This window comes from Zonotrichia leucophrys, chromosome 3 (genome assembly GCF_028769735.1).
Source record: "Zonotrichia leucophrys gambelii isolate GWCS_2022_RI chromosome 3, RI_Zleu_2.0, whole genome shotgun sequence".
Lineage (NCBI taxonomy): Eukaryota > Metazoa > Chordata > Aves > Passeriformes > Passerellidae > Zonotrichia > Zonotrichia leucophrys.
This window is the reverse complement of record NC_088172.1, coordinates 39444079-39471953: the sequence shown is the minus strand read 5'-3', so window position 1 is coordinate 39471953 and position 27875 is coordinate 39444079. Positions and strand designations below refer to the sequence as shown.

Sequence of the window (27875 nt, the reverse complement as noted above, 5' to 3'; positions counted from 1 at the left end):
TTCATTTTTTTCTTAAAGATACGAGAAGAATCATCCTTACATGCATCCTAATACAGATGTGTGAAATGGAAAAGACAGCAAAAAATTCACCCTTCAAATGAGTTCTCTCTTTAAGCCAGATCAGCTCTTTCTCTGTGATACACACACCAACTGCACCAGCATTAGCTCTGAGAAAATTGCCATTTACCTTCTGGTTCCTTCATTCACCATTTGTCCAGTACAATGCAAGGCTGGCAAATCCAGATAGTGTTTGGGGTCTTCATCCTGTGGCCATGTCTATCAAAAGCCATGCTGCAAACCTGTGAAGAGGAAGGATTGCTTGTAGAACTCATCACACCACCTCACCCTTTTTTGAACATGGAAGCTCTCTGCAATTTGTCCTGTCTTGGACCTAGCCTTGCTCGTGACACTCAGAGGGTTATAGACCACCCTACCCCAGTACCCAGCACAGCACACAAAGTAACATGTCACATGTTGGAACTGTGATTCAGTGCCACACAGCTCAGACAGGGGCATGAGCACCTCTGCCTCTACTTGTCATGCTCTTTAACGTCAGCAGACTTAGGATGGGGCCAAGATCCCAGGAAGTTGGGAATAATTTGACTTAGTCTAAAATTGCTACACTTTCTCAAGATTTTCCCATGATGGGAGAGAAAGCCTATACAAATTAGGGCAAGATATGCAGGAAAAATTGGTTTTTAGAACTGAACTGGCTGCAACTGTTGGAAAAAAAAAAAAAAGAAAAGAAAAAGCCCCATTCTTTGTATTATTGGAATGTTTTTTGAGCTGTACTTCTAATTTCATTTTATTTAATACACAGATGTCCCGCAATGCATATTTCAATGGTGAGAGCTTCATAGCATCAAGCCAAAAAGTGTCCCTCTTTACTGAGTTTGAAGGAGGCTTTAATTTCCGGACCTTGCAGCCCAGTGGGCTGTTGTTTTACTATTCTGAAGGGGTAAGTATCTTTTTTTTTTTTTACTGTTTGTTTTATTTTACCTTTTAATTTTTTTTCCCCAGGAGAATACTAGGGGAATAATACAATTTCTCACTTCATGGTTTCAAGATAAAGCAGTCCACAATATAGAAGCATTCACTGGTGACCTCATTTTTACAGTTTGGATTTGATCTATAGATGAAAACCAGTAATGCTTCGATGTTATTTTGATGCTGAGAAGAGAACAGGATCATATGCCTAGAATTAACATGCATCCACTTGTGCCCGCTGAAGTCCTTAGGGCAGAAATGCTTAGAGCATCTTGCTGTGCTCAGCAGCACTGCAATCCCTATTTGGACCTGCAGGTGCTACCAAAGTACAAATAATATAAAGGACCTGACATTTGCCATCCAGACAATCACCGAGAAGCAAAGTTTGTTTGAATTAGTGGCACGGCATTTTGAGGATTGCTGAGCTGACAGAAATCAGTCACAAAGCTGCCTATGTTCCCAGATGGCACTCAGACCTCCATGTGTGACTGGGAAAAGCTACACTTGAGAACGGCTCCTTGCAGCTCTGGGAAGCCAGGCTGCTCTACGTACCCCCTCAGAAGTGTGACCCGGGCACAAATATGGACTTGCACTCACAAAATGTTGTGTGAGACAAAGCGATCCCAAGACGCTGCAGGCTCAGACTGACATCTGCAGCGAGCATGAGCTCAGATGCCAGAACATTTGCAACCACCCCCAAATGTCTGTTCTGCGATGCTTGCAGAATATCATCAGTAGTGCAGCAGGGGAGGCTGCGTGGCACCGATAACCACTTCTAAACTTTCCCGTGTTGCAGCCTGGAGAATTACCTCCAATTGAAGTCAGTAACCGTGTCAGTTCCCCACACCTTTTGCATAAATGAGGCCTCGCACACACCACTTCATGTTTTTAACTCAACAGCTCTAATCCTGAGGTGCCAAGTGCCCTACTTAGCATGCAGAAGTTCAGCTATTCAGCGCTTGGCAGAATAAGGCAGAACGATTCCTACCAGTGCACAGCGGCAGGGCTGGCTCTAATGGAACTGAGAGGATTCTGCTAGTGGCACAGTGATCCCGAACTCCTGACCCAGATAGCACATCTTATCTCTGAGATAATTTTGAGTGATTGAACGGGTCTGATCAGAGGGAATTAGAAAAAGAAAGAAGATGTCTGGGTCTTATGACAGCAGGAATCTTGCTGTAGCAGCTGCTCAATACGCTACCAGAAACACAAATGAAATGTAAACATCATACATTTGTGCTACATGGAAGGAGCTTATGTGACAGGTACATGAAACATAATCAGCAGCAGAATTCCCAGAATTCAGACTTTAAAATGGGCAATATAAATTCTAATGATGTCATCTCTTGTTTTGCTTCTCAGAGTATATCTTTTTGCAAATTAAGCACAAATGGGTAACATAGAGAGAAGAAAAATAAAAACAACATGAAAATTCACAGAACTGTTAATTTTAATTTTTTTTCCTGTGTAATACTTGCTTATGAAGGTGTTTTTGTCTGTATTTCAGTCAGATGTATTATCCATCTCTATGGAGAGAGGTGCTGTGGTTTTAAATGCAAGTGGAACCAAAATTCAGTCACCAGAACGAAATTACAATGATGGAAAAACCCATTTCATCATTACTTCTGTCACCCCAGAAAGGTAAAGCTGTACAGCATCTTTTATTCTCTACCTTTAGAGCATAAATATTTCTTGTAAAGCACATTATCATTTAGCACTTACTTTTAAACACTTGAGTGGTGCTTTCTTTAAATGACTGATTTTAAAATGTGATTGAAAACTGACAAACTTGGGCTTGAGTTCAAGATGATGGGAATTTTTATTCAAATGAAAATAGTTTTTTCTGAAAGCTTAGTCCTTTTTTCATTCTCAGGCAAGAAAACAGTTTAATAACATTTAAGGTTAGCAAGAGATTAATTTTTTAACAGGATTAATTACTTTAATTTGTTAAAACAATTCCCAGTTTATCCTATAGTGATTGAGGCATCTTCACATAAAGCATTCATCTGGGATGTACACAGTGAAACATGTGTTTTGCGGAGAAAAGAAGAAACCTCACAACTTGTAAAAGTTGTAAAGCCCGGTATGCTTTATTACGACGCGCGCCGGACGCAAGACTCTCTAAAAGGGCATGCGTGCCCCTGGAGACTCTGAGTCTCCTTTTTATTTTTCCTTCCAAATGCATATGCATACAGTTTCAAATTAAGTTCATACATATTCATTCTACATGACATTTAGCACTAATTCTTCTTTATCGAAGGAATTCTTAAGTCGGGGGCAGATTGACCTCGTGGTTTTTCTGTTTTTCTTTCTCTGTCTCTTTGCTGTCTCTGGAACGCGGCCTCTCCTTCAGCTTTAGCTCTACAGACTCTTCACCTCTCCTAGACACTTTACTTAGTTCAGGATGGATATTCTGTCTCATTCCCCCCTTTCCTAGGAAATAAGTAAATTCTTTTACTTAAGGAAAATTTCTACGACAATAAGTGTCTTTTAGCGCTTTACTATGTACATTTGACAAAGAGGTTAGTACAGCTATTCGTTGTAGCATTCTCCAGTTCTAAATTAACAATGTAATAGATAATCTTAAGCTTATCTTAACTAATATTAGTAAAACTAGAATAGGGTGGCACAACTTATCAAAGATTCTATTTGCAGTTGGTGATCACTCAAAGATCACATCTCACTAGTGATTATCTGTATTTTATTCTTTGTAGAACTCTGGTTATTTCTTTTGTACCATGTTGGACAGTAATTAAGGTTTTCTTTCTACTTTCTCGGATTTCTTTCAAGACTTCTAATAGGTCTTGGTGCTTAATTAATTGTTTTACTAATGTAAGGTTCACCCCGATAGGGGTAGGTGGTAGTCTGTGATACATTGTGTAATTGGCTGTAATCAGCTGGTGGGATGTTACTGGTACTAAATACGAAAAATCACACTCAATAATCTTAACAAAATTACAAATACAAATACAGAGATTAGAATGGTTTCTACTAGACAGAATAACATAATTGCTATCAATTTGTACAGCAGCACAAACAGTTCTCAAACATGCACTCTTTTCCAGTATATACGAGCACAGTTTTCTGGTCAGTGACTGGATGAATTTTAAAGTGACAAATACTCTGTTCAGTGTCTAAACACATTTTGGGCATTAGCAGTATTGCTTTCACAAATGAATCTCATTTGTTCTCTAGTAATGCAGGATTTTAAGTTTACTACCTGCCACTTTTCATTCATTTTTTTGTGCCCACACTTTATGTTCTGAAGGATAGAGTGTTGTTTCTTCATGGTTTAATCTTAGGGCAATGATGGGATGGATAACATAAATAGTGGCATTACATATGGTAAGCACAAAGGCAGTGGCCACATTAGAAATAGGATCATAGGTGAAATTCACCATAATCTACTAGGATTAAAACTTCTTTTCAAAATCAATTGCATTATCTCATTCAATTTTCTGAATTTCAGCTGGAAAATTACTTTCACTCCTTTCTTATATGATTAGAGCTGCTGTTGCTTGTATCTATAACTGTGCTTGTATACAACTGAAAGCTAAAGACACATTATCTTGAACTATACTAAGTGCTTCTACTATCAATTTGTGGTCTTGGTCCCCGGCCTGTTCATTCTTCTTTACTTTGGCAGTACTTTTGAAATCTGTCACTGGCTAGTTCTTAATGCCAGTAGAGATTACTATAAAGGCTGCTTCAATTTTGTTAGGCTACTTGCTGCAGCAGCCAGTTTATTCATCAGTATTTCTGAATCAATTCTATTTAAAACTCTTAATCTTGTCTCTAATATGCCAGTTAGATGTTTGTTATGGGGAACAGGAACTGCTTTTTGTCCATGATCATCCCTCCCTGCCAGAGGGATGTGCTGGGCTCTTACTACAAATTCAGACACACTTCACAAGTGTATCTGACAGAGGTTTAGGTCATACTTGAGACAGATGTTTGTTCTGAAATGTAGAGACTTCAGGGAATCTTAACTTCTCTCTCTCTCTCTAAAGCACCTGATTTCCCAGATGTGTGGCAAGCAGGAATGTTTCTCTTGGTCACCCACTTTGCCCTTAGCTAAGATCAAGCTGTGGACTGTGTTCAGGGCAGAAGATAATGGAGGGGAAATCTTGAGAGAAAAGCTTAAATTCATTGCCTACAGGCTGTATCAGGGTGAAATTACACTAACTGTCTGATTCACTTAGGTCATTACAGACTTCTTGGTGTTCATATACACCAGGGGAGGTTCAGACACTAATTACATCTGGTCTCTCATAAGCTATCTTTTTGATGACTAAGCACTTTACTTTGATTTCTTCGCTTCAGATTCTTTGAAGTGTTCACAGCTCTTGTTTTTGCTATTCTTAATCTTCACATACTTGATTTTCGTGGATTACTACAGTAGATATGTTTAATATAAACCTTCTTTATTTCAGAAGGTTTTCTTATGGATCTAGTATACTGATTAAATGCCAGGGACCAAGGCCATTCAGCATTGCTTTGGGTAGAGGTACTCTCTAGTTTTAAAACTTCAGTTATAATTCTATACAAAACAATTCTGTACACTAAAGTATGAGCTACTCTCGACTGCAATATACTCATTTTGCCCGAATAAGTTTTAGTCTCAGTTCATTGTCTCTTGGTGTCACTCTTGAAGGGGCTTCTGGGCTTTCTTCACCTGAGAGTGATGGATCTAGCATTCTGCTCCTTGATTTTGATTGCAGTGAAGGTGGTGAGAGGTACTTGCAGTGGTCTCTCTCACTGTGGTTCTGAAGTCTTCTCTGTAAGAGACTTAACATATACATCAACTCCAGGCTATCTAACTCCCTGCTCCGAGTTCCAGCCACAAGTTTCTCAATTACTCTGAGCTGTTTGCTTAATGCTACCATGTAAGTGGACATTTTGGACATTCTTCTTGTATTCTGTTGTCTTCTATAAGGCATTCTAAAAGGATTCAGCATTCCTTTAGCTCAAAAGGTTTAGTTTGAATTTGCAATAGTGCTAGTGGAAGAGCTTCTTGTCTCAGTCTTATGATTTGCTGCTTAATCAAATGATTCATTCTCTCTTCCTGGCTGTTTGATTGGGGCAGTATGGGGTGTGAAGTTCTTAATCTATGCCCAGATGGCTACTAATCTGTTGCACTATTTTGGAAATGAAAGGTGATTCTTTATTTGAGGATATTGTGGCTGGAACTCTGAAGCGTGGTATTATCTCTTGTAAAAATGATCTGGTCACCTCTTGAGCTTTGACAGTTCTGGTGGGGAATGTTTCTGGCCACCCTGAAAATGTATCTATTAATACCAGTAAATACTGATACCCCCCTTTCCTTGGGAGTTCTGAAAAGTTGATTTGCTACTGCTGTACAGGCCCATGGCTTTTCTCAGTCTGACTAAGTTTTGGCCCGGGGGTATTTTGAGGTTAGTTTGGAGGCAAGGATCACATTATCAGCTCACCTGAGTGATAGTGGCATATAGATTCTTGACAATGATACAACAGTCTTTTCAATCAGATGTGTGTTTTAGAAAGCTTGTGGGAATTACTACTTCAAAGTTAACACTTCATTCTAGTGCACTCTGTATCACTCGCAGCTTCGGTCATTTTGAGAAAGGAGCTACACTCTATAAAAGGCTTTAAGTAATTAGGCCCTAGTGTGTTTTCTAGTGCCCTTCTTTCACTAGTAACTACGAAAATGGGAGGGGATTACTAGCTCTCTTTCAATGGTAGCCCACTCCTTGCAGCTGTACGTCTCTTTTGATTAGTATTATTGTATTATGGCTTACCTTCGAGGAAAATCTGTACCTCACTTTTTGCTGCTTTCTTTGCCTCTCTATCTGCTAGCTCATTTCTTTCTTCTAATTTTAAGCTCACTCTCTGGTGTGCCTTAATATGCTTTTTCAGGTAGCCGAACTGCTTCTAGCAGCTGGATTGTCTCTTCTTTTCTTGTGAGGTCAGCAGTTCCCTCTCTTTCTAGATGGCTCCATGTGCATGCACAACTCTGAATGCCTTTTGCTGTTTCTAAGGCATGGGTCCATGCATTTATCTCAGCATCCTGTGCAGAGGTACCTGTTGGTAAGGGTCCAGACTCTATTACCTCTCTGCAGGTAGTCACTGTGAACTTTGCAATGTCGCTTTCTTGTCAGTGACCCAGGTCTCTGCATCGTCCGGAGGAGTGTCTTTTAAGTCTGGGCGGCTGGAGTAGGTAGCTTCAGTGGTCTCTAGGCAATCATGGTGTACTGCTTCTCCTTGATTCTACTGAGAAAAGAAGCTGGGTTGACAATATTAGTCACCACTATCTCTCTATCATCTTGCTCTACCATGATGGCCTGGTATTTCAGAAACTTCTCTGGTGAAAAGCCAGTGGCCACTCTTTACTTCCAGTACTACAGACACTGTGTGGGACACTAGCACAGTCATTTTTGTCCCAGGATAAACTTGTGTGCCTCTTGAATGTTCAGCACAACTGCTGCTACAGCTCTGAGGCAACCTGGCCATCTTTTGGCTGTTGCATCTAGTTGCTTAGAGAAGTAAGCAGCTGCCCTTCAGTATGGACTCAAGTCCTGAGCCAATATTCTCAGAGCAATTCTTTGCATGGAAAAATAGAAAGAATGCTTTACTTACATCTGGAAGTTTCAAAGCTGGAGCTGACATGAGGGGACTCTCTAGCTGGCGAAAGGCCCGTGTGGTGTCTCTTGTCTACTGGAGATCTCAGTTCTCATTGGCAATAAGAGCATAGAGGGGTCTGGAGAACAGTCTACAATTATGAACCCACAGCTGGCACTACACTGCCATGCCTAAGAAGGTTTGGAGTTCTTTCGTTGTCTGGGGTTCAGGGTTTGGCATAGGGCTTCCCTGCCTTAAAGTCTGCTGCTCAGCACTCACTTCTTACTCTAGGTAGATTACCTTCTGTTTCACTACTTGTGCTTTTTTCTTTGAGACTTTGCATCCTTGGAGTCTTAGGAAATTCAAAAGGCTTACCGTCTAGGCTTCTCTTGCTTCTCTCGTCCGAGTGGCTACTAGAAGATCATCTATGTACTGCAACAGCCTCCTTTCCTCTTGTGGAGCTTCTTGGGACTCTGGGTCCTTGCAAGCTGTTCTCCAATCGGAGTGGAGAATTTTGAAGCCTTCAGGCACATGGACTGTGTGAGCTTGTGTTTGAATGCAAAAATGTTCTGGCTGGCTTCATGGATAGGGAGGCAAAAGAAGGCATCTCTTAGGCCTAAAACAGTGAACTAGGTTAGCTCAGGTGTTAAACAAGTTAGTAAGGTCTATGGATTTGCTACCACAGGGTACAAATTCTGTGTTATCTTATTGACAGCCCTTAATCTAGTACTACCAGTTATTGGACTGATTCTTTCTTTACCTTCTTTTTGAGGGTACTACTCAGTTCTCACTGGTTGTGTTCTTTCATTAAGCTTGATGGGGGAGCATCCCATGGGGGAGCATCTTTCACTCTCCCTGGTGCAGCAGAGGCCCATACCCTTGAAAACACTTATTTACTTATTCTAATATCTCTTTACTAATGTCTTTCTTAATTTCAGTGTCTGTTAATATTAAGCCTAACATCTTTATATTATTTGCCTCCAGAGTAACCTTTCTCATTTGAGAATGTTTAGCAAATTGAGCGAATTGTACAAAAGCTTTTAGGTACACATAGTACACATGTTACTTTAAAGGTTTGCAAAACTATGCCTTTTCAGACTGGCCCGTTGTTCATTCTCCACACTACAACATAAACATTCTCTACAGGTACTAAAGCTTTATTTAAAACTGAACACATAACTCTTGTGCTGATAAAAATTTTTCTTTTTTGGGAAGGTTACTTTTACTCCTCCTCCCTTACTTTGGGAGGAAGCCTTTACAAATCATATGTACTCATTTTGCGAACTGTGATTGCTTCGCATTTCAGCGTGATAATCTTTGCTTGATTTCATACGTTGCTATCTTATGCTGCACGCTGAACAACATGTTTGATTTGCTTTTCTTTGCCTTGTTTTCTTTTTCAGGGGCCAAGACTAGAGAGCAGTCCGATCTCACAGTCTCTTTGTCATTCTGGGTGATTTCTTAAAACAAAAGACATTTCAGCATACAAAAACTATCTCATTTATCTTCTTATTATAAAACAGTACTAACAGCAATGAAGCACTATAAATCTTTTTATTTTCTGAGCTGCTCTTACTGGCAACCTCTTCCCAATGAGCCCCTCCCAAAAGGGGCTAATTTAGGAACCTGTTTGCTCTGGTCAGTTCTTATTATTTATTTCTCCTTGCCTTATCCTGCTTCTATTCAAACTTTTTTACAGACTTTCACAGTAGTTTCTCAGTTTTCTTCTTATACACACAGCTCCAGGTGGCAGGTATCAGATGTGATTCTCACACACAAGCTCTAAGACCTTAGGTTCTGAATCTGCTTGACCAGAAACCTTTAATTTACACTCGGGGCGTGTACCCTGACACTTATTGGAACAGCAAAACAGCAATACCAGTGTTTCTCATAAACACCGCACTGCAATAATACTTGCACATCTAGCTTTTGCCCACAGGCTATTCTCGTGTTCCCTGGGGAGACAGGGCAGCCAGAGCTGTCCCTGTGCCCAGGGCGCAGCCACTGTCACCTCACACAGCCTGCTAGCCTCTTGATGTACCAAAGGCTCCCCAAAATTGCCCACAAAGGCTGGCTATTCTGTTTATTACAGAGAACTTTAAATCCTTTCAGCAGATTGTTTCCAGTAAAGACTTACTGCAGTACCAACCGAAGTCTCATAAATCTCATAAGTCTCATTAACTAATTCATCTCATTCATCTCTTCTATATAAACTCTGTTTTACAAAATATCAGTCTTTTCTAGTTCTCTTCTTGCACAATCTAATTAAGCACTGTGTCTACTTACACTTGTTTTGCTGCTTTGCAAAAGGGCTGTGCTAGTCACAGCCAAAACTCTGATATACCTGCAGACACAGACACACGCACTCTCCCCTCCTTCTCTCTCCCGCCTTATCTCAAATTCACTAGAGCCAAGGCTTGAATTGCTGTGAGGGGGAGAATTCTTGGAATTCCTTTAACTCACTTTATCGAAGTTAAACATAAATCACCGTACTATAGCTCTCCTATGTAAAATGCTACTCTTGTTGCAACAAAATCTTAAAATCTCCACAAACACCACTATACAGTCTGAGAATCAAATTACCACAATGCAGCGGAAGAAAATCACCACACAAAATCACTGGGGAAGGGCATATTTCTCAAAGTGCTCACTTTTCTCAACACAACACAGCACACCATAATTCGGCATTTACTCAAATCAATTTTTCTTGGACACAATCAAAATAACAGCACACAGTCTAGAGATCAAGTCTAAACATCTAAGGCAAAGGAACTCTCTGAGCTCATACTCACGGTTAAAATGTACCAAATCTACACAAATCACTACATTCAAACACGATAAATACCATCACTGACATTCCTCCACTCACTTCTCCGCAGGCACTTCTCTCCTTGCCCCCGCAGCCTGCTGCAGCCGGCGCCTCTGGCCTCACTCGGCTGCTTCAAACACGGGGAGTACTGACCCATCCCCGCACTGTAGGGCACTGTAGATTTACTCTCTTTTATACACCATACACATATCACCTGCACGATCACAAACACAGTGCACTGGCCACACACATTAACCATACAGCAACACAGTGTCCGGACACCACTCACACACGCACAAACAGAAGAAACATACGCGAATTCAGCTCTGCCCTATCAGAATCTGAATTCTAATACACGCATACACGGGTTCACCCGGCTTACCCCCGGAGCCGCTGGCAGTCCTGCTCTATCAGGACGACGAGGCGACGAACCCCGTCTCTAATACAGCCGCTCTATCAGCTGCAGCTAGCTTACCCCGGAGCCGCTGGCAGTCCTGCTCTATCAGGACGATGGAACGAACCCCGTCTCTAATACAGCCGCTCTATCGGCTGATCCCAGACGTCTCTGGGTCGTTAATTCCCTTGTTCTTTCCTTGTTCTTCCCCCCTGGGGCCCCATACATACCGTATTCTCCTCCGCAGGCCAGCGGGTCGTTGTCTGTCCTCGCAGGTGGCAAGTTGAGACAAGCGGAGCCCCACCAGGAAAAAATCCTGGGGCGCGCCTTGGAGGTCCGTCTATCCCCCCTGCCCCCGCGGGGACAGAGAACTCCTGCCTTGGCTCGCCAAAATGTTTTGCGGAGAAAAGAAGAAACCTCACAACTTGTAAAAGTTGTAAAGCCCGGTATGCTTTATTACGACGCGCGCCGGACGCAAGACTCTTCAAAAGGGCATGCGTGCTCTTGGAGACTCTGAGTCTCCTTTTTATCTCTCCTTTCAAATGCATATGCATACAGTTTCAAATTAAGTTCATACATATTCATTCTACATGACATTTAGCACTAATTCTTCTTTATCGAAGGAATTCTTAAGTCGGGGGCAGATTGACCTCGTGGTTTTTCTGTTTTTCTTTCTCTGTCTCTTCGCTGTCTCTGGAACGCGGCCTCTCCTTCAGCTTTAGCTCTACAGACCCTTCACCTCTCCTAGACACTTTAATTAGTTCAGGATGGATATTCTGTCTCACATGTTAAAAATATTTTTAGCACTGGCAGCCACAAACATGACTAAATACAGCAGTAGGGAATAAGTCTCTCTCTGTGCTCCTTGTAACTCTTGAAAGCTTTGGTTTATTGGTATGTTTTACTATTGTTTATATGTTTAAATTTTTTAGAAGATCACATGCTCAAAGCAACTTTCTTTAAGAATCTTGAGATTCTTATCATGAGATATCTCTACCTATGAGATACAAGCATTCTTACTTTCCTAATGGAAATGAAGGTTTGTACCTATGACTTCTGGCATCCAAGAGTCACAGTTTGAAAAGCTGAAGGTGTGAAAAGGTGCCTTGGAATAACCTTGGGGATTATGTTTCCCTGCATTTGCAAAACAAAATCAATGTCTAATGCTTTAGTATAATCAGTTTCTTTATAAAGCCAGAGAATCATTCCTGACTATTGCAACAATTTGTAAGTTGCAAAATCAGATTAGGTAAAAAGCATTGTAAAACTCAAACACTGCACTGTGATGAAAGAGAAAGAAAAAGGGATAGGATCATAAACAATTAGCGTGTGCTTGGATCTTATTTTACCCCAAAGGTGGCTCCATCCCTTCATCAGCACACCCCTAGTTTGTCTTTCTTCACTGTGCAATTTTAGACTTCACAATTCACTGCAGGGTAGTATTAAATCCACGGGCCTATGTACACAGTTTTGCCAATGCACTGCACTGCACAGCTGAAATCAAGGTTCTCTCATGCCTTTGAGCAGTAGCACTGAGTGTGTATGCACTGAGTGGAGCATTTTGGGTGCATGTACTGTGCTGTCTGACCACTGGCACCGACGTTTCCAAAGCTAGCCTGCAAAATGGATGCTTTGCCTTTGCAGGTATGAGCTGACTGTTGATGACAAGAAACAGAGCAAGAAGAACCCAGCAAAGGACAGAGCAGGGAAAAGCCCAGACAGCATCAAGAAGTTTTATTTTGGTGGCTCTCCCCTCAGAACACAGCAAGCCAACTTTACTGGCTGCATTAGCAATGCCTACTTCACTAGGTGAGTAACATCCTCCCAAACACATTAACAGGCAGTCACTGCCCTGCCTGACAGCTTGAATAGTAGCTCATGAGAAATGATTTATCGTCACAATAAAAATTCCTCTCTCATTTTGTGAGGCTAGACAGCATGTGTGAATAAGATTCTTACCTTATTTGACATGGAATCTGTTGGCACAGATCTGCTAGGTTAAGATATTGTTAAGGTGGGAATAACTTGATGAAATAAGCTTTCAGTACTGCACCTGCTAATGCTGCTGGTGCAATGAATAATTTGCATAGCTGTAATTTACATTTATATTATGTAGCTCTCAGGTCTGCCTTTGAAACAAAATTGTATTAAGATATCTTGCAGAAGCTGGGGAGGTTAGGACTTTGATCATGTAAAAATGGTCAGAATGTGTTGATCTTAATTGTTTCATGAAATATTCTTATATAGATTTTAAAGTTGAATTTGATGCTGCATATTGACACTCTGTTTATGCCAGCATGTATATAAAAGGCAGATGTAGTGTGGGCTGTCCTCGTTACCCATTCATTGACAGATCAATATGTACTTTCATCCATGATCCAAGAAGGAACCATTCAAATATAATTTAAATATAATTTAATATAATATTTAAATATAATTTAAACCCATTCAAATATAATTTAAACTATAAATGTAAAATTCTGAGAATTTTATGCAGATAATTCTAACACTTGAGAAAAAAAAAGCTGTTCTTGTCATCTCCTCTTTGAAACACAGGTTGGATCAAGAGGTTGAAGTGGAGGATTTCCAGAAGTACTCTGAGAAAGTTCACGCATCTTTGTATGGATGCCCTGTTGAATCTCCTCCAGTTGCTCTTCTCCATAAGAAAGGAAAAAACTCATCAAAAGCCAAAGGAAACCGTAATAAAAAGGTCTGTTATAAACTGCTCCAGTACCACTCTAAAGTTTTCCAAAATTCTCCAAATTATGGATCTAAAATGCATAAAGGCAATGCCAAATATATGAACAGGATCCTGTTCCTTTACATATTCCATCACTGGAAATGATTGCCCTGACCCAATCTATCTACACTTGCATCATTCTCTTTTGCTAGAATTATAAAATAAAATACCTGACCTCTTCAAAACAGTACTTCAGAAACAAGCCTTTCTGATTTCTACTGTATTCTAAAGGCAAAAAGCTTGCTTCTGTTCTCATCTGCTTCTGTATGGCTCTCTACTGGGTACAATTAGCACATATTAATATAAATGGGGAAAAACCCTCCTCCAGCATGCAGACTTTTTAGACTAAGCATATCCTCTCATGCCTATAATATAGCTGATATCACCAAAAACAGAGAGAAAAAGATTTGATTAGGAAAACTGCAAAAATAATAATTGTAATTATGTTAGCTACACAAGTACTTTGTTTATCCTTTGTTCTGTCCTAATCAGCATTTACAGTAGACCTGTTCTAGGAAAATTTGACTCAGAAACAACCCTGGTATTTATGTAGGGAAACAATATATTACTAGTTTACATACATAAATTATACTGCTCTTTTATTATGTCCAATCTTAGCTAAAAATTCTGGTTAATAGTTCTTTTTCTATGAAGGTGGGAAGAGATAAAGACAAGATTGCACAGCCTTCATCTGGCCTCAAAAAACTGTATCAAGTGAATTTGCAAAAAGAGCCTCAGTGCCACCTGCCCATGAATCCCAAGGCAACTGAACATGCCTATCAATTTGGAGGAACAGCAAACAGCCGGCAAGAATTTGACCACATACCAAAGGATTTCAGTCAAAGGTAAAGTGACTTTAGAAATAAAAATTAAATATGCTGGGGAGGAGAAAGATGTATTTCAATTTATTTTTTTTAAGGGACACATTTCTACTGTTACTCTGGCTTTGTTCCTTTATATCTTAGGCTAAATTTTGTGTTGATCCTGTTGTTAGGTTATATTAAAAGGCGCTTCCGTTGAGTAAGAGAAAAGCATAGATTGTGTTTCCAGTTACATCCCTCTTGTGGAAGCTTCATCTGCGTTGCATTTTAACAAAATGTGTCTCCTTGCCTATTTGTGTGAAGTTTTAAGAATGTTAGTTCTATACAAGCATCGCACAATAATCAGTCTCTTTACACAAGAAGTAAAGGCATTAAAGCAGAAAGGAAACAGTAATATGCTGAGTGGACCTTGCCAGTACTTTAATCTTCACAGTGCAGTAAGACAAAAAGCTATGAAAACCTGGTACAATTCAAGCCATAATGGAAATCTAAGTAATAATGAGTCCAGATACTGTTGAAATTTAATATTCATGTTCCCACAAAACATCCCATGCAATATTCAAAATCCAGTAAGGATTTTGGTTTAATACTTTCCATTAAAGATTATAAATTCAACAACACAGCACTTCCTGGAAACATACCAGACCACTAACTCAGAAAAAAAGAGTGTTCTTTCCTGATTTAAATTAGAAAGTCATTATGTTCATCTTAATTTAATACATTTAACTTAGGGCAATTCTGATGGCACCCATATGAACGCAAACCCAGACTCTAATACCTTCATCCCCCCTTCATTCCTAAAACATATATTAATTTGCCAAATTTTATTAAAGCTTCATTTTTGTAATGTTCATTTTTAAAAAGTAATGAGTTGTGTCATTTTAAAACAATATGGGCAAGGGACTGAGTGTCTGTGGAATGTACTCACAGAGTCCATTAGGAATGTATAGTTGCTTTACACACTATGAAGAATGGAAACTAGGTTAGACCTGACACCAGAAAAAGGAGGAATCAGTTCTGGCACTGTCCTACACCAATACAGCTTTGCCATGTTGTAGACCTTAAGTAATAATAGCAATCACTCAAGAAATTTTCACTGTGACAGTGTCAAACCAACAGTGGTATGACTTCCTATGCTGTGTTGGACTTCACAAGGAACTACGAGGAAGGAGAAGCTTCGATCGAGTCTGGAATAACAGACAGGCCTTAAACATCAGGCCTCCGTGCCATCACACTTAAAAATCCCCTCAGCCCTGCTGTTTAACATAAAAGGAAATGTACTGTCAGATTTTGGTGGTCTGCATTCAACTTATTCCCTCTAGAGATTTTAATTTTTGAAAAAAATGTTCTTCACCAGGCAGCTTTTTCTCCAGCTTTGACTTCTGCTCAAAAAAACAGCACAGAATGTTTCTCAGAAACACCACTTTCATAAAGCAGATTAATATCTTTTTGGATGAAAGAAAAATTTTAGTCTTCCTCTGCCTGACATTTGATTTAAATCAAAAGTATCTACTTAAATGTGAATATTGTGTTTTTATGTGCCAGAGCTCAGTTCTCTATCAGTCTGAAAACTCACTCATCTCACGGAATGATTTGCTACGTTTCGGATCAAAAAGAGACCAACTTCCTGGCCCTTTTTGTTGCTCATGGCCGACTCATTTTTATGTTTAATGCCGGTCACCAGAAGATAAGGATTAAGAGCCAAGAGAAATACAATGATGGTCTGTGGCACAATGTAAGTAAAAGAAAGAAATCATGATGGCACGTGCTGTCAAGGCTACAGTAAAGCTCATGGGACAGCTCAGGGAGTTTTCATTCATGTATTCATAAACATGCCTATATGCTGAGAAACTTCCATAAATATTTTTAGATCTTCTTCGCAGCATTTTATTAAGTCATTAACTAGGGACAGGAAAGTGAGTCAGTTATAAAAATTCAGCAATTCCCAACACTAACAGCTGAACAGAAATGAAGGAAGCAAGCAGACCAATAAGGCAATTAAGAGTTAAATGAGTTATTAAAGGAAAGACTAGAATAATTTTGTTCAGCAAATGTCTTTGAAGTGCCTAAGAAAGGAACACAGCTGTCTTAGGCTGCCTCAGTAGTCTATGAAAATAAAAAGACAATTTTAGGAGTCAAGGTGAATTTCCCTCTGTAGGTATCTCTCTCTCCTCATTAACTACAGAGGAAGTCTACAGCTACTAAACTACTGACTTGGGCATTTAAGTGTTTAAAGGAGGTTGGATGAATCCATACCATAAAACTAATGATGACTGTGAAAATGCTAACAGTGATAGGTAGAACTCAGTAGACCTTATGGCACCTTAATTATCTCTGCCTTGTACACCAAAATGCAAGAAAGGCAGCAGTTTTACTATCTAGCCTTCATATGCATGTGAAAAATGAAGGTTGCCCAGCAAAGAATACTGGCAGTTAGCAAAACAGGCTTGTAGAATATTGCTCATGCACTTTTCTTCTCAAATATCTCATTTTCTTCTGCTGTGCAGCAGTGATCCCTTAACAGATGGAAGTAATCTTCCACATTTTTTCTTCCCTTCCTAGGTGATATTTATTAGAGGCAAAAATATCGGTCGCTTGATAATCGATGGTCTCCGAGTACTAGAAGAATCTTTTGATGGGAATGCGAATGATTGGCAAGTCACTGAACCACTCTATATTGGAGGTGTAGCTCCCGGAAAAGCTGTAAAAAACATCCAGGTAAAGCAGATCTCCATGTACAGACCCCATTCCTCTGTGTAAAGTTAAAACAAAAGCTGACTGTAGGGATGAGATCAGACAAAATCTGACTAAGATCTTGATCCTCACCTGCTAAGGGGCAGACAGCTCAGCTCATGTATAGAGCATTCCACAGGGCTGGGCTGGGGGTAGCTGGGTAAGGCTTCCACAGCCTTGCAGCAGCAGCTGGGAAACCAATGGTCCATAAGGAACAGAAAAATCCTAGTGACACCCAAAATTAGATGAGACAAATAATGTTAGGCACGATCAATTTCACCCTGAGGTCTGAGATACAGAATGAGTTTTGGAGACATTTTGATGTTCTCACAGTACCTCTGTTTTAAGTCAATACCCAGAGATCAGGATTCTGTTCTACAGCTTGGTACTGAAGTATACGGAAAGGAGTGTTGAACTAACAATGAACATAATATTCTCTTTCAAGGTAATCTTTAGTGTTATGTGCCTAACAAGATTGATAAACCACTCTGAAAAGGTAGACCCCTGTCTTGCCTTGAGGCTATGAGGTACATGTATAGCACTGCCTTGCCCTACTTGTGTTTTTTTTCTCACAGTTCAGTAAAGACTGAGAAACAACACAAGCTGGAATTACCTTGAAGTCATCAAAAAGACATGAGAGGCTATGAGAATCATTTTTCCTCCTTCCCTTCTCGGGAAATTGTTTTTTAGTTCAAAACTGATGCGCCAGACAATCACAGCCTTACAGCTTATTAACAAGTAAAAATAAGGACAGAAGAATATATTTCTTTCCACAAGCAGTTTATTTACTAATCAAGGCTTTTTTTACCCCTCAGATTAACTCTGTCTACAGCTTTAGTGGCTGTCTCAGCAACTTACAGCTCAATGGAAGACCACTTACTTCAGCTTCACAGACATTTAGTGTAACACCTTGCTTTGAAGGCCCATCAGAAGCAGGAACATACTTTTCTTCAGAAGGAGGATATGTCGTCCTTGGTAATATATTCCTAACCAAATGTATCCCAAAATAGGACTGTGGTGTTCACTGTGCTTCAGAATGGCATTTTTCACTAAAGAGTGTGGTAATTTCCAAGGCTGTGAGCTGTAAGGATTATCAGAAAAAGATCACTATTGTGATATTCACAGGTCACAATGTCACTATGAAACTTAACGTTGTTAAATAAACACATCTGTATGTATGTATGTATGTGTTTCAAATAATAATTTAATAAGGGAATAATTTTAATGAGGGAACAGACCATAATATGTTAAAAATTAGCATAGAAGTCAACATGGCAAAGACCAAGTACACCATCAAATGGTCATCCCTTATTTTTTAATTAACATGTAAATAAAACTCCTGCAGAAAGGCTTTCGGCACATCTTGATACAGAACAGCATGACAGAACATATCTTTTCTGTCATTTCGGCCTGCTGTGTTCCAGGAAGAGTTTTAGGAGGGTGTTTCAGTCACATAGGTTCTGATCTGAACAAGAAAAGAACTGCAAAACCCTATTCACTGGCAGCACCAAGAAGAATCAGACTAGTGTTTCTAATTTGCTCTCTGGCCTGTCACCAGTTTGAAAAAGGGAGTTTCTCCTACAGAATCATCAAAGCTCAAGTGAACTCCCACTCACTCAATAATGACTTCTGAGTGTCTAGGAAATTGCACAATAAGAAACTGCCAAAAATACAAATAATTTACTTTCTGTTGTCCATTTTATTGCTAAGAAACATTTTTAAACAAAATATATTTTCTAAATAATGAGAAAAGTAAATAAACCTTTATTAGTACTCCAATCAAAACAAAAGTTGAAATGGGTCATTGACAGCACATCATGCAATCTCATATTTCAATAGTTTGAAGAACAAATAAAATCCACCCTCTGATGTTCTACTTTGAATAAATGTCCAATTTCATCACTAACTCAGATGACAAAAAGAACGTTATTCTTTTTACTTCACAGATGAATCCTTCAGTTTAGGTCTGAAATTTGAAGTTGTTTTTGAAATACGTCCCCGAAGCAGCTCAGGAATCCTACTGCATGGTCACAGCGTTAATGGAGAGTACCTGAATATGCACATGAGAAATGGACAGGTATAAACAAGGTCACATCTCCTCCACTGCCTTGACTGGCTTCTCTTCTCTTACTTGGGCTTCGCTACATACAGATTTTGTCTTACAAATTTGCAATTAACTGATTCTTATTTCTCCCCTAAATATAATAACAGCTTAGATTAGCCAAACAAAATATTTACTTTAAAATACTAAAAATAACACCTGTGGCAAGTTCAGATCACTTTACAAATGCAAGCCATAAATATTTTGCTGTGAGCTGAAAAGAAGCAAAAACACTGACTCTTTCACACTGCTCTTTCACCCACACATTAAAAATGTATCATGGTTACAAGTAACCATCAATATTTTTTTTTCTTATTTCTTAAACGATAAGTCTGAGTTACACTCAGTCTCTTCTTTCTTTATCAGATATATGTGTGATGGAAAGAGTGAGGGAAAGGAAAAATTCTGATTGTCTGTTGGCCTGGTTTCTACAGGCTCTGGATTTCAAATGAAGGAGAGAGGTTAGAAATTAACACACCAGACAGTTGTTGCTATTTTTTATTGTGTTTATTGATAAAATCTGGATGTCTTCATGCTATGCATTGCATACCTACAGTAATAAATTTCAGTATTAAGTGAACAACACCAGCAAAGATTTAGAGCATAGGAAATCTTGGAAGTTTTCTGGTCTTTCCTGAAGAGGAGAAACTCAGGGCACAGTCAAGAGACTAAGCAGTGTGGACAGTCTTTAATCACTGCTATGCACCTGTCAATTAAAGTGGAAGGGTATTTAAGTGGGGCTGGCTGTACCTCAGTTAGAAATGCAACATCTGAGGAAACACTCTCACCTCTTCTCCAAGAGCAGCACCTACAGCAGAGTGACTGAGTAAACAGTTTAACAAGATGATTCATGCTATCTTAAAGCAGGTGTCTAATGAGGTGACTAAATGAGCTGTTATTCAGAGAATTTATTTTTCTGCGTTGGCTGTAGAGAGAACAGGTGCTTCAGTTAGGCACCAGACTTTTGACAGACGATTAGGTAAGATGAAGCCCATTCTTACCCCTGTATCTAGGGAATTAACAGAGAAATTCTTAAGTACATTGTGCTGATGTGTATCATGCCACATCTAAATGCTGAGTCTGTATAGAACCCGTCCAGTATAGCACTTCTTATGTCAAGTCCTAACCAAAGTTCTGCATGCCCAATAATTTGTCTGGTTTTACCAACTGTACCAACTGGTCTAACAAAGGGTGCTGCTTCACACCTCCCTTCCTGTATAATGCAAATGCAATTCATAAACAAAATTCACCCTGGAAAAGCAGCTTTTCCCTGCTTGTCACAGCAGCAGTTCAGTACCTTCTTAGTAAGGATCTGTGTGTCTTTAGCATTAACTATCTGCCCTCTTTCAATGCATTACAAAAGACCTGTTTTGTGAAAACCATTTTGCTGAACGAATAAGATCAGCAACTATAATTCATTTTTAAAAGGTACACATCTCTATCAGTACAGCTTGTCTGAGTGATTTATTAAGGAGTCACTTTCTCCTGTGATTCTTTATTTGCTTCAGTCGATACATTTTGTCTAAGAGTGGATAAAATAGAACATGAGGATCATTTTAATTGTGTTTGTTGGTGCCCTTCTAGGAAAAAAAATTAATATTTTTTGGTTACAACTGTATCAAAACCCTCTAGAATTAACTATAAGTTTCTTCCTTGTGAGAGACTATTTACAAGGGCATGTAGTGACAGGGCAAGGAGGAATGGCTTCAAACTGACAGTAAATTTAGATTAGATATTAGGAGGAAATTCTTTGCTGTGAGGGTGGTGAGGCTGGAACAGGTTGCCCAGAAAACCTGTGGATGCCCCATCCCATTAAATGCTGAAGGCCAGGTTGGATGTGACTGAGCCACCCGATCTTATGAAAGATGTTCCTGTCCACAGCAGGGGGGTTGGAACAAGATGATTTTTAAGGCCCCTTCCAATCCAAACCATTCTATGATTCTGTGATTTTCAGACAGCATAGAGTCAGCATAATCAGGAACAACTTCAACATTTGAAAAGCCTGAGTGGTTGGGCTCAGAGTTTGGAGTTCTCTGGCAATCACCACCAGGAATCTCATGTCCCACAACAGGGACACAACACTGTTTTGCTGCTGCTGCACCATTTCCATGAAAAAAGATATTAATCCATTAGCTAAAACGGAGGTGCAAAATTCAGAATTATGTTCACCTTCTAGCTCTGCCAGAGATTTACTTGTAAGCTTGAACAAGTAACTTAAAAGTAATTCTTAATTTTGCCATCCATTCCTTTCTCATATCTTTTCTGCTTGTTTATACTTGGGTTTTCATGACTGTTTTCCTTAGTAAGTGGCTAGTAAGATGCCAAAAACATCATCTGATGCCTCTAAACACTAATTTATCACACAGGAAATTATAGAGTAGAGGTACTAGTAAATGAGTGAAATTAGCTTTTATTTTTAAATCTTTTCTTGAACTCTTCCTTGAGATAATTAGGAATGTCTCCGAACTATTGAATTTGAACAGTTAAACAAAAAAAAAAAAAAAACCCACACAAAAAAACCCCAAAAACAAAAAAAAAAACCAACCCACCCTAAATTTTATTTAAAATTTTATTTATTTTGAAGAATTTAATGAAGCCATGTTTTCCTTTCTCTCGGATACTTGACATGTTTTGAGTGAGGAATACAACATTATTACAACAGAAGGTAAAAAGAGAAAAGGAGGGGGTTTACAGTGATGATTACATTCTTTTCCCTCAGGTTACTGTGAAACTGAATAATGGAATCAGGGATTTTTCAACTTCAGTGACACTGAAACAGAGTCTCTGCGACGGCAGGTGGCATCGAATTGCAGGTCAGTAAAAGGTGATTGTTCCCTAATTAAGGTAACAAAGCCCGTCTCTTGCTCCCCAGATATCCATCTCCATGGGCTAGAGCACTGGCAATGCAGAAGTATTTTCACTTCTTTTTCACCTGCCAAGACCCAAGTTTGTGGAAAGACACAGTCTTAGTCATCCCTCAGACACAGAACTGTCGGGCTTCCTGGGAAGGCAAGCACTGGTTCCTACAAAAAAAGGCAAAACAAACAAAGATAGAAGCTCCCTGTTCAAAGAACAGAAAGCAGCCCATCTGAAATTCTGGCTACCTCTCCTAATTCATATACCACATTATAGTCTTCCTTTCCCTATTAGAGGTTAAATAAATTGATAGAATGCAGTAGGTAAAAGTATATGCTGCCCTTAAAAGTCAAATAACAAGACAGATGTGGGGAACTTTTTGCTCATGATAGAGAGATGTCTGCAGCTGGGATTTTGCCTCTGTGCCAGACAGTCATCCTTCTTTCCAGGTTTTGAAACTCAAAAAGCATTTCCTGGGTGCTTTGAACCACCTCATCTTCCTGTCTAGATGTGGACTTAGAATGTCTTCCACTATCACTGCAGAAGTGATTTGAGTCTGCACCCTTTCCACAAGCATTCTGTTTCCCTTCTGAAGGACATCCAGGCACTCAAGCAAGGGAGAAGTCTCAGTGCATTCCAATATATCCCTAAATGGGAGTGATTGGGCAACAGTTTTTTTAAGCCACAAGCCATTGTATGCTCATAACCTGGAGCCCAAACACTGCCACCAGGGATCAAGAGCCCCACTCAAAAGCACCCTTGCTCCCACTGTATCTACCATCGGTCCTGCTCTATGCCAGAATCCTCTCACAAACTGTCACTGATGCCTCACACCCAATCTAGCAAACACTAAATCAACTACTCACACCAAAGAGATAACTCCTGTCTGTCATAAAAGACTCATGTCACACTTCTTGCTGATCTCTGTTCCTTCTCCTTTCAGTTATTAGAGATGCAAATGTGGTGCAGCTGGACGTAGACTCTGAAGTCAACCATGTGGTAGGGCCGCTAAATCCAAAGGCAATGGACCACAGGGAGCCGGTTTTTATTGGAGGTGTACCAGGTAGGTTTTTGGCATCTTTGTGGTACATTGTTCTGAGATTTCAGCCCTGTTTCCAGAGAAAGCATAAAGACTAAGTTTTCATCTCAAAAAAGAACAAAATATGTGAGCAACCTGGTAAAATTCAAAGGCTCAAGAGCTGATCATAAATGTTCTGCCTCAAGTTCTCACAGAAAAAGACATGCTGCTTCATTGAAATTAAAACATTCACAGCTGCTGGAGGGCAACGTATGGATTCACTAGACAAGTCAGCCAACAACAAACAAAATTTCTTGTTTTTCTGTTTTTCCTTCCCATGTGGGCTAACTCTTTTTTAAGAAGTGATTTATTTATTTATGGGATTGGAAACTTGCTGTCACTGTAACCTGAGTCCCAAGGTTTAGTTGCTGGTAGGCTTCTTTCTTCTTCTTCAAGCGATGGCATCTTTGAACACAAGATAAAACATGGAGATTCTTTTTCTTACAAGGGGTTTCTGTTAGACAGATTTCTGCTCCTGTGTATTTGTGACTCACAGACCATCTGTGTAGCATGGGCCAAGATTACTACATTTCCTTCCCTTATTCAACAGACAGAGCTACTCTGTTGGGGTTCATATACAAACTGTAATCAACACTACGTGATCCAATTTTTAAGTCAACTCCCATACATTTCTCAGTGAAAACATGCAGCATTATTTCTCTGAGCCTTGCATGTCAATCATTAACAGTTCTAACTACAAAATTCATTATAATGCTTATCTTGGATTACTGGCTTGAGTGCGTGGTGTTCACATCCATCCCACGCTACTAGGAGGTAAAATGAGCCTAAAGGGAATAATAAAATCTATGCACAGATGCCTGCTCACTCTTTAAATCCAAAATGGAATTTTATTAGGACAGAACTCTTCCCAGAGAGGTAATATAAAGGGGTAATTGCAAATGCTGTTCTGCTTCATAATAGAGCCTTCTATTTCTACATTAATTATAGAATACTAAAGCAATGCCATACACTGGCTCTATAATGCTATTATCAGCCTGGCACAGGAAACTCTTACACAGAATTTCACAACAACAAATAAGATACAATACTAAATAATGCCATGCAGATACAGCCAACTGAAGGCAAACTAACAAATCAGACGCAGATTACAATACATGTGACATTAAATTTTAAAAACAGACACTGGGACTCATCTACTCTGTTACTTAAAAGAAAATGTAGTTGTCAAAAAATGCAAAATTGTGTCTCTATTGATAATATAGTATCAAGAGTTTCACATAACTGTAGATAACTAACCATAATTTAATGGCCTCTAGGACACTGGAAATAGGCCAAACATTTTAAAAGAAGATTCAGAAGAGCTGCACTTAGTAGCAAAGTTCTGCTACCAAACTGATTATTTTGCCCATCATGAGCTCTAAACTTTTATTTATTTAATTTTTTTGATCTTCTTTTTCCAGAGTCTCTGCTAACATCAAGCCTGACTACACGCAATTCCTTCATTGGCTGCATTCGTAACTTCATGATTGATGAAAAGCCAGTGAGTTTTAGTAAAGCAGCTTTGGTTAGTGGTGCTGTAAGCATTAATACCTGTCCAGCAGCCTGAGAGTGCACTGCATCAATTCTGAAAAGTTTCTTAGACCACAGAAATAAAATAGAACAAAAGAAACCATGTCCAGCAAGACAAGAAGAATGAAAATATCACAGACACATCTACAGAAAGAAGGAAGGGGGGGTCACTTCTAATATTTACATGCAAACAAAAATCATTGAAGAATAAAAGCTGTTGCTTCTGCACTTCTCTTAACATACCACAAGAGTGAGCTTTACCATTTCTTATAGTATATGTGTGGCCAGTCTTTTACATAAAAATATGAGATTATAAAATAAATTAAAATTATATTAAATATGTTACTTTCAAAATAGATCCTCTACATAATCTCATTCCATATCTTAGTCACCCTTTGTTCCACAGAAAAAGATCTGCTAATGCACATTAAAGAATAAAGCTAGACAATAGATTTACATCGCAAATACTGTATAAAGATCTTACTGTATATTTTTAATTTTCCATTCAACTCATTTATATATTCCTCAAATAAAATGGGGGGAAGAGAGTATACTAATTATATAAGCTTACAAATAATGAAAAACTAAAATTTTTATTCCACTTCTAGACTTCATGGATATTTTCTGCCACAATATGAAGAGAGGATGTATATCTTTTAAGACAGATGCTTTATATATAGACTCATTTACCTAAACTAGGTAATTTTAGAGTAATGCTTGCCTTAGAGACAATATTAAATTTCAAGTTTTTCCTCTGAATTTTAAAATGCACTTACATACAAACACAGCACTAAATTCACAATCTCATTGTGATCTCATTTGCACTAACGTTACACAAGTAAAAATGAAGCGTAGAAAGCAGAATCACAGTCACAGTTTCAGGTGACTCCCTTATCATACAAAAACATCACTTCCCTGTGAGACTCCTGCAGGACTTCAGTCTACAGCAGAAATCCCCAAACAAGGAACAGGTTCCTTCAGAAGATATGCTGCTGCAGAGGAACCAAGAGTGAAACAGGAAGATGTAAACAGAAGGCAAAGGGCTGCAAATGTGAGCTTGTGGTTATAACCATAGAAGGTAGATGAAGTTAATGGTAGGGTTCAACTCACAGTAGGCTTGCACACCAAATAGATACAAATCACTTGCAAAACTTAGTCCCTTCAATCATCACGTACAAGGAATCAAAGCCATTTAGCTTTCTTTTCTTTGAAGTATAAAGTAATGCAATAAAGAATAAAGTAATGAAAGTTTGATGGTTGTTGAGCAAATTATTGTTGGAACCAACTCAAAACATGACCAGCTGCAAAGCAAGAAACTATGAAATGCAAAAATAAAGGACAACACCCTAGAGATTGAAAATTAATAAGAATTCATCTGGAAAACACACAAATGAAAACTGGAATCCAAAGGTCTTGAAAGCATGGACAGATGGAAGAACCACCAGAATAAGATACATATGTAAGCACTAATCAGCAGCTTCCCTACTGCTCTCAGTAGGGTGAAAAAAGGGTTTTGACACACTGCAGATTTGGGTTACTCTGGATAAAGAACTGCAACCTCTGGCTACACAGGCACAGGAACTCTTCAGCAGCTGGGAGCCCATCACAGACTCTCCACTTGCCTCTGGAGTCCAGTGTTGGGTTAAGGGAACAACACAGTGTGGCTCCAGTAGCCACTGCCTCTCCTGTCACCAGCTTTGTCAGCTCTGCTCACTCTTTCAGCACCATTCCTCTTCTGCTTGTGTTCTCCCTTTTCCCTTCCCTGCAGCTCTCAGGTACTATGCTCCAAGGACTGATTCCCTTTCCAACTCCAAGCTTACAGACACCCCCTTCACAGGGGAGTGATATATAGACCCTTGTTTTCCTCACTCCAAAGCCCATTGCTCATACTTGAGAAGCAAGCATGAACAGTATCCCTCTGCAGTCTCTCTGGTTCAGGCATGGATCCTTAAATCCAGTAGCCTTCCAATGCCATCTTTGTCTCAGGCACCAAAACCAGTATGCTTGCTCAGCTTTTTCTGCTCCCAACTACTACCCAGAAATGGAACAGAAAATGTAGGGCTTTTGCTTCAGGAATATTTTATTATTGGCGTTGAGGGTGAATATCCTCAGAGCAGTGAGCTGGGTTCCCAGTGGTTACAGAGGCCATGGGTGGTGTCAGAGCTGTACAGCTGGGAGCAGGGGTAAAAAAGGAAGTCTCTCTCCTCCCAGTGCCAGTGAGTTGTTAGATTGGCTCAAAAAAGCTCATGACACCACAACATGAGCTAAGCTTCCTCAGGCCCTGGTCTCCAGGACCCTGTTGCTGGAGAGAAAAGAACAGCAGATTCCCTGCTTAGATATGTTGGTTACAAGGATTACTGAAATTCCTTTTGAGTTGTCTGCAGCTGCTCAGCAGAGATAGCCAGGAATAGCAAATGCTTGTGGCCCCTAAGAGCATCAGAGTTTAGTGAATGCTGGTATTAAGAGGAGCATTGTATGTTAACTGGTACACACATACTCAGAATGTTTTTCTGTCTCACACCTACTTCAAACCAAAGCATATTTTCTCATATCCACATCCAAGTTCTGTGAATAAACAATATTTCTCTTAGTCATATTTGCTGCAATGTGATTTGGTTTCTTTCTGTGGATTTATGTTTAAGAATGAGTTTTCTGATTTAATCAGTCCTTTGCATACTTTATATACGGAAAACTAAAAATACACTAAAACAGTATGTGAATAAAAACCAATTAAAATTCATAAACTGCTACTATTCAATTTACTTCTCTTTACTATATCACCAGCTAATCAAACACAGCACTATTTTGGAGGGTGTCTTCATCAATTTTCCCTTGTAGGCTTCAGAGGTGTGGGTTTTCCCTCTGCAGAACAGGGTTTGCAAAGAAAAACACAATAAACCAGAGGATACTTGCAGACTCAGGAGAGAGCAAAAAAGAATGTAAATTTCCCTGCCCCCAACATCCACATAGACCTTTAACATTACCATTTCATATGCGCCAAAGAAAGCCAGTCTGTGCTGCATTATATTGCACATACCTTTGCACTCATTTTAAGGGCTGCTGATATTTAAGAGAGGGCAACTGTCTAAAGATAAATCTTCTCAGAATTCAATTTGTCTCCTGTATCTATCTTAAAAATTATACCTTTAAAGTACAAAAGCCTTCATCTACAAAGATTTGGGAAAAACCTTCGAGTTCTGAGCTACATTGTCAGAGTGTCCATTTCCAT

At 39.4% G+C, this 27875-nt stretch overlaps 1 protein-coding gene across 1 annotated transcript in view; it reads left to right on the top strand.

Moving 5' to 3' along the window:
- LAMA4 (laminin subunit alpha 4) overlaps nt 1-27394 on the top strand; it is a 106908-nt gene extending 79514 nt beyond the window's left edge. Inside the window, exons 27-38 of the mRNA XM_064707908.1 lie at nt 821-958; nt 2495-2628; nt 12432-12596; nt 13344-13497; nt 14182-14372; nt 15894-16083; nt 16911-17066; nt 17897-18056; nt 19028-19158; nt 21902-21995; nt 22982-23101; nt 24538-27394. Of these exons, the coding sequence (XP_064563978.1) occupies nt 821-958; nt 2495-2628; nt 12432-12596; nt 13344-13497; nt 14182-14372; nt 15894-16083; nt 16911-17066; nt 17897-18056; nt 19028-19158; nt 21902-21995; nt 22982-23101; nt 24538-24683 (1779 nt within the window). The 3' untranslated portion in view covers nt 24684-27394. The remainder of the gene's footprint in view (nt 1-820; nt 959-2494; nt 2629-12431; nt 12597-13343; nt 13498-14181; nt 14373-15893; nt 16084-16910; nt 17067-17896; nt 18057-19027; nt 19159-21901; nt 21996-22981; nt 23102-24537) is intronic.
- The last annotated feature ends 481 nt before the right edge of the window (nt 27395-27875 follow it).